General features: G+C 36.7%; 1 protein-coding gene across 5 annotated transcripts in view; it reads left to right on the top strand.

Annotated features, from left to right (window-relative positions):
* Positions 1-6,258: 6,258 nt before the first annotated feature.
* The window catches only part of LOC128203407 (uncharacterized), a 67,262-nt gene continuing 56,163 nt past the window's right edge, over positions 6,259-17,357 (top strand). For 2 of the 5 annotated variants that reach the window (XM_052904814.1, XM_052904813.1), the window contains exon 1: positions 9,097-9,128. In XM_052904814.1, coding sequence (XP_052760774.1) covers positions 9,103-9,128 — 26 coding nt within the window. In that variant the 5' untranslated portion in view covers positions 9,097-9,102. Of the gene's footprint in view, positions 6,341-9,096; positions 9,129-9,161; positions 9,367-13,610; positions 13,710-17,357 lie in introns of those variants that run through there. The other 3 variants (XM_052904818.1, XM_052904816.1, XM_052904817.1) reach the window with 3 other exon arrangements.

Below are 17,357 nucleotides of genomic sequence, written 5' to 3'. Positions count from 1 at the left end.
CAGCAACTGTCATCATTATGCAGCATACACAGCAACCTTTACCATTATGTAGCCTACTCAGCATCCTTAATTACAACTCTCAAAGCAACCTATCCTTAAGTCCTCTCATCCCCTTAGCCTGCAGTCCGCTCAGCTGACTACAGTGGACCTCACACCACGACTTATCATGCAGATAACTCAGACACAACCCCTTCTCTACACTGCAGCTCACACAACTATCTACTTTACAGCTCCTACAACCACCTTATCTACAGCTCATTAAAATTCTATACAGCCCTCTCACTCCCCCACTCCATCAGGTCAACCAGCTACTATCCTTAAGCATACATAAATCTCTATCATTCAGCTAAACCAGCCCGCGACCATGCCAGTCGACCGGATCCCTATTCTGCAGCTGACACAGCCCCCTACCATTAACCTAATTCTAGCCCATTTTCCTTACTATGCCCCTAGCCTGCAGCTCATCTAGACTATTGCCATTCACCTCACTCAGCTTTCTACGAACCCTTAAGTAACCAAGCCCAATGGACATCATACATAGACCCCATCCTAATCTCACCAAGCTTCAGTCACTGCAGCTCACAGCTGCAGCTTACACTGCAAACTAATCTGCATTTTACTCATCCAATGTAGCTTGCAAAAACCCAACTATACATACCCCCTATTCTGCAGTTTAACCAGCCCCAATCATGCTGCTCAACCATCCCCAAGTCCTGCAAATCACAAACCCCTATCATGTAGTTCACATAGCCCCTTTCCTGCAACTCACCAATCCCTTGTACTGTAGTTCGAATTGCCCCTTTCCTGCAACTCACCAATCCCATGTCTTGTAGTTCACATAGCCCCTTTCCTGCAGCTCATCGGCCTCATTCTCTGTAGTTCACTTAGCCCCTTTCCTGCAGCTCATCGACCCCATATTCTGTAGTTCACATAGTCTTACTCCCGCATCATCAGCTTACACAGCGACATACACTGCAGCCCACTTACCTCACCACCCTTCAGCTTACTAATCTGCCTACATTGCATCTTACACAGCCCTCCCCCAACCGGCATCATGCAGCTCACACATCAACCATCACTGCAGCTTTCAAAGCAACCTACCCTGCAGAAATCTTCCCAATGCAGCCTTCAGCGCTGCCTGAAGTGTAGATCATACATCTTCTCCGCATGCAGACCAAGACTGCAGTTATTTTTAGAGTGCAATACTTCAATTGACAAAGAATTATTGAGTGCTTTAGATTTACAGCCTTCAATGTCGGTGTGTTTTGTATTAAAATAAACCTGTACGAGTATGTTGAAAATGATCTATTATCTTAGGTAATTGCTGAAATAGGAATAAAGTTGATTGTATTATTCATTGTCAGTCTGCTTGAAAATAAAATATTATTGAATAAGCCTTTATTCAATTCATAGTGACGGTGCTGGTTGTCAATACACATTTGCTTGATTACACGTAGACACTTCAAGTCTGAACAAACATTTTTCTATATTATCATTTAGGAACAGTTCAACGTGTAAAACTTTGGTAATTGATTTATTTATTACTGAAGGTAAATATCATTTTGTATTTCTTTTGCTGTCTTCTGTGTGTGCCTGCTATTTTAGCCTTCTATAATGATAGTTTTATCCGTAAAAACTGTTATCTTAAACGAGGTAATTGTACTATGAATAAACACAAACAATCTAAAGATCTTAAAATGATTTAAAACATGAACGTTATAAATTTATAGAAAATACAGTGAGGTTTATCTTGATTTAAATTCGTATATTCTTAAAAAGACAATAGTCGAGGTATTGCCATAACATTGTTTTCGTTGTCGAGGTATTGCCATAACATTGGTTTCGTTGTCGAGGTATTGCCATTACATTGGTTTTGTTGTCGAGGTATTGCCACAACATTGGTTTTGTTGTCGAGGTATTGCCATTACACTGGTTTTGCTGTTGAGGTATTGTCTTCCGATCTTTTTTGTTTTCGCTGTATTACCATACCATTCATTTTATTGTGGGGGTATTGACATAACATTAGTTTTGTTGTCGCAATATTGTCAGCTCAAACAGATATGTATCATGCAGAGTACCAACATCACATTCTGCAGCTCACACAGCCCAACCTACACTGCAGCTCACACGGTGACCAAAGCTACACTAACTGCACTAATTACTTCTTTACCCTTCATTCGAGTGACATGATACTTCACACAATTTACAAGTAACGTAACTCCATAATATCATCTGTACAAGAAGTTTACAAACTAGGTCTCAAATACCTTTTAAATAGTGTACTTCATACAGTATCCACACAATGATGTTAAATAAATAAATTAAGCTCCAAATACAAATTATGCACTTATTTTTTTTCTTTTACGTTTTTACATTTTTGTCCAGGTTTTCATAAAGTTGAACCTGGTTATTAGAATTTCTTATGTCTGTGTGTGTTGGCGGGCTTGCATTAAGGCGGCGTCAAACTCAGCTTTAGTATCGATTTTGTTCAGTTGAATTTGAAATCTTGTGATCAAACTTGGTATAAAGGAAGAGGCAATGAACACTTTCCATGGGAGTGCGTTTAGGGTTCATAGAGTAAAGGTCACTGTTCTTAAAAATAGAAAAAAGGTTGAAACGGAATACTTTTTGGTAGGGTTGACATATTGTGAAAATTGGTTCGTAGTAGAGCTTATGGTGGACGTTCATGGGATTGGTCAAGGTCGCTGTTACTAAAAATACCACATGTATATTTTACCTTATTTATTTAATACATACTAATTACCTACAGTATTCATAGTAACAATACTTGACCTGAGTACATGAAATATCATTCACTTGTTTTAGATGACTGATCCACTAGGTTGGGTGTATAATAGTGTGTGTATATGTCAAGACAGTTTGTATTTATTGCTCTTAACACATGTCACTTTAATAAACAAATTAAGTATCTTATCTTTTACCTAATTGATATTGACACATATAAATGCTTTTATTAAAAAAGCGATCTACTTTCACGTTCGACCCAGGTTTACTTCCAATTTGAAGTACATGCATAACCATGAGTTTTACAGGACCTTGAACCTCATTCTAAAACAATGTTAAATGCATGTAAGGTATCCGATACACAAAAGTGTGTTTTTCGATATTATGTTAGCAGCAGTTGAAAGAGTTTTGTGGAGGCGGGGGTAGGGGTGTTGGTGGTGGTGGTACCGAAAAATAGTATATTAGAAAGGTTGTTTTGGCCAGATAACTGACTAAGCCATTTATTCCCGATTCAATTGTTTTAAAGAGCAAATCTACACAATGAAAGTACCTTATGTTTGATGTTATTGCGGTTATTTTTACTAGTAATCAGCAAGCAAATACCTTTCAAATGATACCAACAGTATAACGGATAAGAATCCATCGAAGTGTAACATTAAGGTTAATGAACCTATGAGACAACGTCAGTTTTCGGTCTTAATTCATTTACACATTGTATGTAACTCGTTGGTAACTTAAACATATGATCCATTTTAGTGCCCCCGTCATTCAGCAGATCCAATGCTTTGAGTTAAGTTTTCTATCTGAACTTATTTAAGCTAAGGTTTAGTAGAATTAATGTTTTATGAGTACATCTCATTTACCTCAGTTCTCATGTTTTAAACCTGCCATTTATTCGTCCTTGTTGAAATTGGAGATCGGCAGATTTCATTGAATTTTTGAAAATAATTGCAAATATACGTTAATTATATATAAAGAGACGGATAATAAGAGAGTAAGCATTTAGTTGTGTGGTTTTTAAATTTACGACGCCGTTCAAACATATCTGAAGGGAAACATGATATCTCTTCTTAATTTCGTGAAAAACAAAAGTATTGTAAGACATTATGTACTTAATATTTTAAACACAGTAAATGACGTCCTGAACATAAACAAATTATGACGCCATCTTACCGAATATTACTTCACAGTTAAAATAAAGAAAGCAAATTTCGTAAAAAAAAATAGCGTTCATGTTTTGATTCTTAAATGATATCATTTTAGTATCCTTAACAAAAATAAAATGATCGGATACATTCTTTTATATAAATGATTTGGGTAGGACATTCCCGCAATGCATGTCACGCGTAAAATATCATTGATTTGTGTAATACGGCTCCCCAGCAACGCAGGTTAAACAGGTGGACCTTCCTTAATTTTTGTTAGTGGAAAATACCTGCAATTAATAAAATCTGACAGTCGTCACGATGTAAAACACAATTTTATTCAAAATGTTCAGGAAATATGTAAGTAAGCGAGCCTTTGTATATAATATGACTTATGTCACATTCTATATTAAGTTTAAACATGCATAGTAGTTTGAACATTGGTATTCATGATTACAGTTAAAAAAGCGGTGTTCATGATTTCGGTCCAAAAATAAGTTGTATTCCTTAGTCTGAAAAAGTGACACCTGCAAACATTGTAATTTATTCATCTCTCATTCTCATGCAACTGAATATTTCTTGAACAAAAGAATATTGCTTAGCCAGTTCACGGGAACTTTTGTTAAGCAACTTTTACACGTGTCTACAGTACATGAATCCAAATTGACACAAAGTATAAACAATTTTAAATTATTATAAACAATGAAATACCATAGGATCTTGACATAAGGACACGAAATTGAGGCTATATTGAATATTTCAGAGACGTTGGCAGTGTTACACATACCATTACTGACAATGAACAGTCCCAATTTAACCGATACTCTTACAATAGTTTTATGTATTTTGTATGCTATCGAAATTCATGTCAAACACCTGTGCATATATAGCTTCAGGCCTTTGCTTCCGCCAATGTGATCGCAGGCCTGATTCACATTTTATCATATAGATTTGCTCTGACAACTAAATCTCCATTTAGCAGATTACAACTGTCAAATTACCATTTAATAACCTAACAACCACCAAATCCCATTCTGTTATTTATTGGCTTGTAATTGGTTTATGTAAAAGCCTTCCTCGGAACTTAAGCGTATCATTACCTATATAATACTCTGGGCAAATCAGCTGTTAAAATATCTTACTCATGAATAATTAATAAGGTGAAATCAAGCCGCTTGATTGATCGCATGAGACACAGCTCATGCGGTGCGGAAATGGCCGAGAAGTTACGGATGTAATCTCGGTTCGAAATAATCCAATAAAATCACGGCTTACAAATCGTTTAAGGCAGGATATTGTTAAATATGCCGGTAGCTCTTCACAAAGTATATACTTTCATTTTATTATCGGCTATTTCACTAGTCGGAAAATGCTTATGAATTTTCAAGATTATGATTTCCGTAGCCAATTTGCTCAGGGTATCATAAAGGTTATGATACGCTGGGGTGCCAGAGATAGTAAAAGCTCGAGCATGCGCCCTGTCTTGTGTAGAGGCGTTCGCGAAACACTTCCTGCTAAACACTAAGACAAATATAATTTATTTTTGGTACTATTAAAGATTTGTCGGTACGTGGCTTCTCCGATCTGCAAGCTTTATCCTTTAGAAACCAAAAAATAAGCATTATGACATCTTTAGGAAAAAGTTTTCTCCCACCTCAGATAAGTAGATCCAATAATTTAACCATGCTAGAAATTCTTATCTTGCCAACGGGCGAAAATAAAATGCCCGTATGGAACTCCTTTTTAATTGACGCCACATTGTAATTACCTCCCTTGTTGAAGACAGTCGTCTGTAGCATCATGGAAACCTTGTCTTGTGGCAATATTTAGAATGCTAGTTAACTATTTCTCGCTTCAAATGTCACCATAAAAAGGTTTTCAAGCATATTTCAAGAAATAATGCTCCACTCTCCTCCGAACTATTTAAAGACCGATTTGACTAGTAACATAACCTGAATCACTGCGAGCATATCCATGACAACCCCGAATTATCAAATATCTATACGCATTTATTTTCACTACGCACAAAATAGTTAAAAAAATACATTTTTACACAATTTTGTTTAACTGAGGTGGGAGAAAAAGCATCTACCATAGCCGCTCGTGTAAGATAGGTTCATCCCGACCCTCGCGCAGGGTGTTTTGCGGAAAAGAGGTTGCATTCTGGAAGATACTTATAATCTATCATTACGAAACATGCAATAATTGAATCATATCTTATCGAATCTATATCTTACATACGTCGTATTGCGCTAGCAGGTCGATTTTAAACTTCGTTATTAGTCTGCTTTAAACTATTCAAATATCGTTAAATAAGCCTATATTCCATTCATAGTGAAGGTGCTGGTTGTCAATAAACATTTGCCTGATTGCACGTAGACACTTTAAGTCTTAACAAACAGAATTCTTTAAGTTTAAAACGTTGGTGATTTATTTATTTATTTCTGAAGGTAAATATAATTTTGTGATTTTTTCTGTCTTCTGTACGTGTGCTTGCTGTTTAAGCCTTCTATAATGATATAGTTTAGTCCATAAAAACTGTTATCTTAAAGAGGTTATTGTAATATGTGTTAACACACACACTTGAAAGGTATTAAAAATGATTGAAAATATAAACTTAATAAATTCATAGAAATTTATAGAAAAATACAGTGAGGTTTATTTTGATTTAAATGACACTTCTTTTATGTCCTTACCTGTTAACTGCATACTTATCCATATTCCTCATCACTGTTATACTATACAATGATTAGCATGACGTCTAACCATCGCATTGCTTCATTAACCCTGTATCAGAACAAAAAAAACATATTTCATCAATGTCAAAAAACGCTGTCGTTAAGCTTGATTACATATATCTTGTCATTTAACCGAATATTTTTAACCAAGACCCAGTCATGCAATTCTCAGAACCCCATGCCCTGCAGCTCATTACCTCCAACCCACACCGGTCGTCAGCCAACTAACCCCCCCCCCCCACCTTTCATCTGACATACCTAACCTAGCATCTACACTGCAGCTCCTCCATCCCCTATCGGGCATCTCAACCGCCCCTCCTCCCTTCTACGCTTTAGCCCACACAACCACCAATCGTGTTACAACTCACTCAACCCCATATACTGCGGTTGACAGAGTCCCATTTAACTCAGCTTACATACCACTAACATGCAGGTCCCTTACCTTCATATCCTGTAGCTCAGCCAGCCACTATACGTAAGCTCACCCAGCCCTCCTACTCTTCAGCAGACAGCACTCCAAACAAAGAAGCACACCCAGACCCAATTCCAAATCAATCATGCAGCTTTAACAGCAACAAATACTGCAGCCTTCTCACCTTACTACACTTCAGCTGACTAAGCTGCCTGTTACGCATCTCACCTCCCTACCCTGCATTAGGCAGCCTACACAGCAACGTTCACCATTATGCACGCTACACAGCAACTTTCACCATTACGCAGTCTACACAGCAACCTTCACCATTATGCATCCTACACAGCAACTTTTACCATTATGCAGCATACACAGCAACTGTCATCATTATGCAGCACACACAGCAACTTTCACCATTATGTAGCCTACTCAGCATCCTTCATCACAACTCTCATAGCAACCTATCCTTAAGTCCTCTCATCCCCTTAGCCTGCAGGCCGCTCAGCTGACTACAGTGGAGCTCACACCACGACTTATCATGCAGATAACTCAGACACAACCCCTTCTCTACACTGCAGCTCACACAACTATCTACTTTACAGCTCCTACAACCACCTTATCTACAGCTCATTAAAATTCTATACAGCCCTCATAGACATAAATCCCTATCATTCAGCTAAACCAGCCCGCGACCATGCCAGTCGACCGGACCCCTATTCTGCAGCTGACACAGCCCCCTACCATTAACCTAATTCTAGCCCATTTTCCTTACTATGCCCCTAGCCTGCAGCTCATCTAGCCTATTGCCAATCATCTCACTCAGCTTTCTACGAACCCTTAAGTAACCAAGCCCAATGGACATCATACATAGAACCCATCCTAATCTCACCAAGCTTCAATCTCTGCAGCTCGCAGCTGCAGCTTACACTGCAAACTAATCTGCATTTTACTCATCCAATGTAGCTTACAAAAACCCAACTCTACATTCCCCCTATTCTGCAGTTTAACCAGCCCCAATCCTGCTGCTCAACCATCCCCAAGTCCTGCAAATCACAAACCCCTATCATGTAGTTCACATAGCCCCTTTCCTGCAGCTCACCAATCCCCTGTACTGTAGTTCGAATTGCCCCTTTCCTGCAGCTCACCAATCCCATGTCTTGTAGTTCACATAGCCCCTTTCCTGCAGCTCATCGACCCCATATTCTGTAGTTCACATAGCCTCACTCCCGCATCATCAGCTTACTCAGCGACATACACTGCAGCCCACTTACCTCACTACCTTTCAGCTTACTAATCTGCCTACATTGCATCTTACACAGCCCTCCCCCAACCGGCATCATGCAGCTCATACATCAACCATCACTGCAGCTTTCAAAGCAATCTACCCTGCAGAAATCTTACCAACTTAAGAATGCAGCCTTCAGCGCTGCCTGAAGTGTAGATCATACATCTTCTTAGCATGCAGACCAAGACTGCAGTTATTTTGAATAATGAAGTTCTACACAATCCGGCACACGTCATACAACAAATGTTTACATCATGAACCAAACAACTCATTATATGTAATGCGTTGGTAAGAAAACATATTATTCACTTAATTGCTTCAGTTTTTCAGCAATCTCGGTGCTTGTATATAGGTTTTCGTTCTAAATTTATTCTCTATCAAGTAGAATAAAGTGTTTCATAAGGGTACTTTGATTTCTCATTTACCAATATTCTGATATTTTTAACCTGACCTTCATTATTCGTTGTTGAAATTGAAGATCAGCAAATGTAATTAAAACATAAAAGAGAACTTCAAATGGAGGTTTGTAATTATTTCATACACAAAGTAGCAATTTATCAAAATACCTAATTCAATGTTTGCAAATCTAACGTCTTAAAATGTCTTTTAAAATCATATTCAAATTATAATCCCAATTTACATTTTCAAATTTAAAATCCATTGCATGATTGGATAGAGTGCACTACTTCAATTGACAATTGAATAGAATTATTGAGTGCTTTAGATTTACAGCCTTCAATGTCGGTGTGTTTTGTATGTAAATAAACCTGTACGAGTATGTTGAAAATGATTCATTATCTTAGGTAATTGCTGAAATAGGAATAAAGTTGATTGTATTATTCATTGTCAGTCTGCTTGAAAATAAAATTAAATATTATTGAATAAGACTTTATTCAATTCATAGTGACGGTGCTGGTTGTCAATACACATTTGCTGGATTGCACGTAGACACTTCAAGTCTGAACAAACATTTTTCTATATTATCATTTAGGAACAGTTCAACGTGTAAAACTTTGGTGATTGATTTATTTATTACTGAAGGTAAATATCATTTTGTATTTCTTTTGCTGTCTTCTGTACGTGTGTGTACCTGCTATTTTAGCCTTCTATAATGATAGTTTAATCCGTAAAAACTGTTATCTTAAACGAGGTAATTGTAATATGAATAAACACAAACAATCTAAAGATATTAAAATGATTTAAAACATGAACGTTATAAATTTATAGAAATTTATAAGGAAATACAGTGAGGTTTATTTTGATTTAAATTCGTATATTCTTAAAAAGACAATAGTCGAGGTATTGCCATAACATTGTTTTCGTTGTCGAGGTATCGCCATAGCATTGTGTTCGTTGTCGAGGTATTGACATGACATCGGATTCGATGTTGAGACATTGTCATAACATTGTGTTCGTTGTCGAGGTATTGTCGTGATATTGTTTACGTTTTCGAGGTATTGTCATAACATTGATTTCGTTGTAGTAGTAGTGTCATTACATTGATATCGTTGTGGAGATATTGTCACAACATTTATTTCGTTGTGGAGGTATTGCCATAACATTGGTTTTGTTGACGAGGTATTGCCATAACATTGGTTTTGATGTCGAGGTATTGCCATAACATTGTTTTTTTTTGTCGAGGTATTGCCATTACATTGGTTTTGTTGTCGAGGTATTGCCACAACATTGGTTTTGTTGTCGAGGTATTTTCATTACATTGGTTTTGTTTTCGAGCTATTGCCATAACATTGGTTTTGTTGTCGAGGTATTGCCATAAGATTGGTTTTGTTGTCGAGGTATTGTCTTCCGATCTTTTTTGTTGTCGCTGTATTACCATCCCATTAGTTTTATTGTGGAGGTATTGACATAACATTGGTTTTGTTGTCGAAGTATTGTCAGCTCAAACAGATATGTATCATGCAGAGTACCAACATCACATTCTGCAGCTCACACAGCCCAACCTACACTGCAGCTCACACGGTCACCAAAACTACACTAACTTCACTAATTACTTCTATACCCTTCATTCAAGTGACATGATACTTCACACAATTTACAAGTTACGTTACTCCATAATATCCTTTATACAAGAAGTTGACAAACTAGGTCTCAAATACCTTTGATATAATGTACTTCATACTTTACACAGTATCCAATGATGTTACATAACTACATATAAGCTCCAAATACAAATTATGCACTTATTTTTTTTCTTTTACATTTTTACATTTTTGTCCAGGTTTTCATAAAGTTGAACCTGGTTATTAGAATTTCTTATGTCTGTCTGTGTTGGCGGGCTTGCATTAAGGCGGCGTCAAACTCAGCTTTAGTATCGATTTTGTTCAGTTAAATTTGAAATCTTGTGATCAAACTTGGTATAAAGGAAGAGGTAATGAACACCTTCCATGTGTGTGCGTTTAGGGTTCGTAGAGTAAAGGTCACTGTTCTTAAAAATAGAAAAAAGGTTGGAACTGAATACTTTTAGGTAGGGTTGACATATTGTGAAAAAAAATGGTTCGTAGTAGAGCTTATGGTGGACGTTCATGGGATTGGTCAAGGTCACTGTTACTAAAATTATCACATGTATATTTTACCTTATTTATTTAATACATACTACTTACCTACAGTATTTATAGTAACAATACTTGACCAGAGTACATGAAATATCATTCACTTGTTTTAGATGACTGATCCACTAGGTTGGGTGTATAATATTGTGTGTATATGTCAAGACGGTTTGTATTTATTGCTCTTAACACATGTCACTTTAATAAACAAATTAAGTATCTTATCATTTACCTAATTGATGGTGACACATATAAATGCTTTTATTAAAAAAGCGATCTACTTTCACTTTCTACCCAGGTTTACTTCCAATTTGAAGTACATGCATAACCATGAGTTTTACAGGACCTTGAACCTCATTCTAAAACAATGTTAAATGCATGTAAGGTATCCGATACACAAAAGTGTGCTTTTCGATCTTATGTTAGCAGCAGTTGAAAGAGTTTTGTGGAGGCGGGGGTAGGGGTGTTGGTGGTACCGAAAAATTGTATATTAGAAAGGTTGTTTTGGCCAGATAACTGACTAAGTCATTTATTCCCGATTCAATTGTTTTAAAGAGCAAATCTACAAAATGTAAGTACATTATGCATGATGTTATTGCGGTTATTTTTACTAGTAATCAGCAAGCAAATACCTTTCAAATGATACCAACAGTATAAAGGATAAGAATCCATCAAAATGTAACATTAAGGTTAATGAACCTATGAGACAACGTCAGTTTTCGGTCTTAATTCATTTACACATTGTATGTAACTCGTTGGTAACTTAAACATATGATCCATTTAAGTGCCCCCGTCATTCAGCACATCCAATGCTTTGAGTTAAGTTTTCTATCTGAACTTATTTATGCTAAGGTTTAGTAGAATTAATGTTTTATGAGTATATCGATATCTCATTTGTCTCAGTTCTCATGTTTTAAACCTGCCATTTATTTATCCTTGTTGAAATTGGAGACTACGTTAATTATATATAAAGAGACGGATAATAAGAGAGTAAGCATTAAGTTGTGTGGTTTTCAAAATAACGACGCCGTTCAAACATATCTGAAGGGAAACGTGATATATCTTCTTAATTTCGTGAAAGCAAAACTGTTGTAAGACATTATGTACTTAATATTTTAAAAACAGTAAACATAAACAAATTATGACGCCATCTTACCGGATATCACGTCACAGTTAAAATAAGGAAAGCAAATTTCGTAAAAAAAAAATAGCGTTCATGTTTTGATTCTTAAGTGATATCATTTTAGTATCCTTAACAAAAAATAAAATGATTGGATACATTTTTTTATATAAATGATTTGGGTAGGACATTCCCGCGATGCATGTCACGCGTAAAATATAATTAATTTATGTAATACGGCTCCCCAGCAACGCAGTTTAAACAGGTGGACCTTCCTTAATTTTTGTTAGTGGAAAATACCTGCAATTAATAAAATCTGACAGTCGTCATGATGTTAAACACAATTTTATTCAAAATGATCAGGAAATATGTAAGTAAGCGAGCCTTTGTATATAATATGATTTATATCACATTCTATATTAAGTTTAAACATGCATAGTAGTTTGAACATTGGTATTCATGATTACAGTTAAAAAGCGGTGTTCATGATTTCGGTCCAAAAATAAGTTGTATTCCTTAGTCTGAAAAAGTGACACCTGCAAACATGGTAATTTATTCATCTCTCATTCTCATGCAACTGAATATTTCTTGAACAAAAGAATATTGATTAGCCAGTTCACGGGAACTTTTGTTAAGCAACTTTTACACGTGTCTACAGTACATTAATCCATTAATTACGCTGGGGTGCCAGAGATAGTAAAAGCTCGAGCATACGCCCTGTCTTGTGTAGAGGCGTTCGCGAAGCACTTCCTGCTGAACACTAAGACAAATATAATTTATTTTTGGTATTCTTAAAGATGTGCTGGTGCGAGGCTTCTCCGATCTGCAAGCTTTATCCTTTAGAAACCCAAAAATAAGCATTATGACATCTTTAGGAAAAGTTTTCTCCCACCTCAGATAAGTAGATTCAATAATTTAACCATGCTAGAAATTCTTATCTTGCCCACGGGCGAAGATGAAATGCCCGTATGGAACTCCTTTTTAATTGTCGCCACATTGTAATTACCTCCCTTGTTGAAGACAGTCGTCGGTAGCATCATGGAAACCTTGTCTTGTGGCAATATTTAGAATGCTTGTTAACTATTTCTCGCTTCAAATGTCACCATAAAAAAGTTTTCGCGCATATTTCAAAAAATAATTCTCCACTCTCCTCCGAACTATTTAAAGACCGATTTGACTAGTAACATAACCTGTATCACTGCGAGCATATCCATGACAACCACGAATTATCAAATATCTATACGCATTTATTTTCACTACGCACAAAATAGTTCCAGCAAAAAATACATTTTTACACAATTTTGTTTAACTGAGGTGGGAGAAAAAACATCTACCATAGCCGCTCGTGTAAGATAGGTTCATCCCGACCCTCGCGCAGGGTGTTTTGTGGAAACGAGGTTGCACTCTCAGCCATGGAAGATACTTATAATCTATCATTACGAAACATGCAATAATTGAATCATATCTTATCGAATCTATATCTTACATACGTCGTATTGCGCTACAAGGTCGATTTTAAACTTCATTATTAGTCTGCTTTAAACTATTCAAATATCGTTATAAGCCTATATTCCATTCATAGTGAAGGTGCTGGTTGTCAATAAACATTTGCCTGATTGCACGTAGACACTTAAAGTCTTAACAAACAGAATTCTTTAAGTTTAAAACGTTGGTGATTTATTTATTTATTTCTGAAGGTTAACATAATTTTGTGATTTTTTCTATCTTCTGTACGTGTGCTTGCTGTTTAAGCCTTCTATAATGATATAGTTTAGTCCATAAAAACTTTTATCTTAAATGAGGTTATTGTAATATGTGTTAACACACACACTTGAAAGGTATTAAATATGATTGAAAATATAAACTTTATAAATTTATAGAAATTTATAGAAAAATAGAAATATAGAAAGGTTTATTTTGATTTATACTCGCCTATTCTTAAAAAGACAAAAAGGTCGAGGTTTTGTCATGACATTGGTTTTGTTGTCAGGGTATTGTCATAACTTTGGTTTCGTTTTTGGGGTATTGTCATAACTTTGGTTTCGTTTTTGGGGTATTGTCATAACATTGGTTTCGTTGTCGAGGTATTGTCATAACATTAGTTTTGTTGTCTATGTATTGCCATAACATTGATTTCGTTATCGATGTATTTACATAACATAGATTTCGTTGTCGATATATTGTCATAACATTGATTTCGTTGTCGAAATACTGCCATAACATTGATTTCGTTGTCGATGTATTTACATAACATAGATTTCGTTGTCGATATATTGCCATAACATTGGTTTCCTTGTTGATGTATTGACATAAAATTGGTTTTGCTGTCGAGGTATTGTCTTGACATTGGTTTTGTTGGGGAGGTATTACCAAACTCTTGCTTTCGTTGTCGAGGTATTGTCATAATATTGGTTTCGTTGTCGAGGTATTGTCATAACATTGGTTTTATTGTCGAGGTATTGCCATACCATTGGTTTGGTTGTCGATGTATTGTCATAACATTGGTTTCGTTTTCGATGTATTGTCATAACATTGGTTTCGTTATCGAGGTTTTGTCATAACATTGGTTTCGTTGTCGAGGTATTGTCATAACATTTGTTTCGTTGTTGAGGTATTACCATTGTATTGTTTTCGTTGTCGAGGTATTGTCATAACATTGGTTTCGCATTCTCCAACGCCGTCCAGTGGCTCACTACTAACCCAGCATATACACTGCAGCTCTTCAGACCCTGTCGTTCAACTCACCCGCCACCCTAGGCTTAAACCCACACAACCACAAATCCTGCAAACCAGCCCCCTTTCTTGTAGCTCATCCAGTTACTGACTTAGCTGCTTACAATGCATCCTACTCCCCCACAATGCATTATGAAGCCTACATAGCAACCACACCATTAGGCAGACCTCTTAGCAGCCTTCATTACAGCTCTCATAACAACCTATCATGAAGTCCTCTCGACACCTTATCCTGCAGCTCCTCAGCTAAACGTCCAATTACCATTCAGATTGACCAGCACCATATTGTGCAATCTCACACAACGCTACCAAACATGTATCTCACACAACGACTCTGGCAGGTCTCAAATTAACTTAACCTTCAGTCTGCTCAAACCCTATCATGCAGCACGCATTCCTGCCTACAGTGCAGCACACACAACCACTAATCACGCAGAATACCCAGCGCCAAATTCTGCAGCTGACACAACTCCTTCCCTACACTGCAGCTAACACAACCACCTTTACTACATATTACGTCCACTCACACCCTTACCTGTAGCTCCCTCAGCTACTACCCTGAAGCTTACACAAACCTCTATCATACAGCTCAACCAACTGCAGGTCATCCAGCTCTTAAGCCTGCATCACATCCATACATCTACCCTTTAACTCAACCAGCTACCTTTACTGAAACTCAACTTTTTCCAATCATGCTGTTTACTCTGACCTCTTTAATGCACCTCACACAGCATCCTACGCCGCAGTGCACACATCCCCCTATCCTGAGGCTCCCGCATTAACCAACCTTCAACCAAACCCTAGCCCCCTTCCTGCTTACCACGAGCCTAGCTTGCAGCTCATAAAGCGTATCAGGTAGCTTAACCAGTCCCCTTCCCTCCAGCTCACCTAACCTACTTCCCGGCAGCTCTAACATACCCATATCCTGAAGTGTACATATCCCGCGGACCTTTTAGTTAACCAGCCTTATGTAGCTTACACATAGACCCACCCTAAGCTCACCAAGCTTCATTCCCTGCAGCTCAGACAGCCCGCTGCAGCTTACACTGCAAACCAATCTGCAGTTAACTCATCCAATGTAGCTCACAAAAACCCAACTTTTCAAGTTTATAAGCCCAACAACCTATCCTGCAGTTCACATAGCCCCTATCCTACAGCTAATCCAGCCCCGCCCCCCCCCACGCACTAATGATGCTGATAAAACTGCATATAATGCAGCTCACACAACCCTACACCCGCATCATACATTTATACCACTATAACTACTCATTTTCATGCGCAGTGAATATGTGTGAAAGAAAATTATAATACAATGGGTTATCATCTGTATAATTGAACATCCTTCTGTTAGAAACAACATGTTGGAATTTAATTTTAATTAAGCTTACTGTATTTATTTATATTGTGCAAGAAGTAAGTTTTTTCCCCAAAACATCCCATTCTCATTTCATGATGCACTACCGCCTATACTTTGTCAACATATTTAAGTTAAAGTACGTTAGTGTTGTTTTGTGCCTTTTTTCCAAATGATTAGTTTCAGCAGGCCGGGCATTTTAATTGTATAATCCAATTGTTTAGAAGCCCCAAAAATGCTTACTGATTTTAGTGTTCAGCAAGAAATGCCTTGTGAATGCCTCTACCCTCACAGTCATTTGGTGGAAATGAGCCCCTGTTTTGGTGTCATTTGACCTGTACAAAATTTAGTGGTATTTAACTTAAAATATTATTTGAAAAATTTCTTCAGATTTATCAAAGGGGTCACTTCTACCAACTATCTAGCATAAAATAACAATGAAATACTGCACTTTAACAATGTCAGAAAACCTCGAAATGCCTAAATAGAGGAAAGTGAAACAACTTCAATTTCATCGAAATGTGTTGAGTACGAAAAACATGCCAAGAAAAGTACCCAAACGAAAAGTATTTTTTTTGCTGTCTTCTGTACGTGTGTGTGCCTGCTGTTTTAGCCTTCTATAATGATAAAGTTTATTCCGTAAAAACTATTATCTTAAACGAGGTAATTGTAATATGAATACACACAAAAAATTAAAGATATATTAAAATGATTGAAAATATGAACGTAATAAATTTAAAGAATTTTATAGGAAAATACAGTGAGGTTTATTTTCATTTAAATTCGTATATTCTTAAAAAGACAAAGGTCGAGGTATTGCCATAACATTGTTTTCGTTGTTGAGGTATTTCCATAGCATTGTTTTCGTTGTCGAGGTATTGTCATGACACCGGGTTCGTTGTCGAGGTATTGTCATAACATTGATCTCGTTGTAGTAGTATTTTCATAACATTGATTTCGTTGTGGAGATATTGTCACAGCATTGATTTCGGTATGGTGGAATTGCCATAACATTGATTTCGTTGTAGAGTTATTATCATAACATTGATTTTGTTGTAGAGGTATTGCCATAACAATGATTTTGTGTTCGAGGTATTGCCATAACATTGATTTTGTTGTCGAGGTATTGCCATAACATTGGTTTTTTTGTCAAGTTATTGTCATAACATTGATTTCGTTGTGGAGATATTGTCACAGCATTGATTTCGGTATGGTGGAATTGCCATAACATTGATTTCGTTGTAGAGTTATTATCATA

This window comes from Mya arenaria, chromosome 9 (genome assembly GCF_026914265.1).
Source record: "Mya arenaria isolate MELC-2E11 chromosome 9, ASM2691426v1".
Classification (NCBI taxonomy): domain Eukaryota; kingdom Metazoa; phylum Mollusca; class Bivalvia; order Myida; family Myidae; genus Mya; species Mya arenaria.
This window is presented reverse-complemented; position numbering and strand designations above follow the sequence as displayed.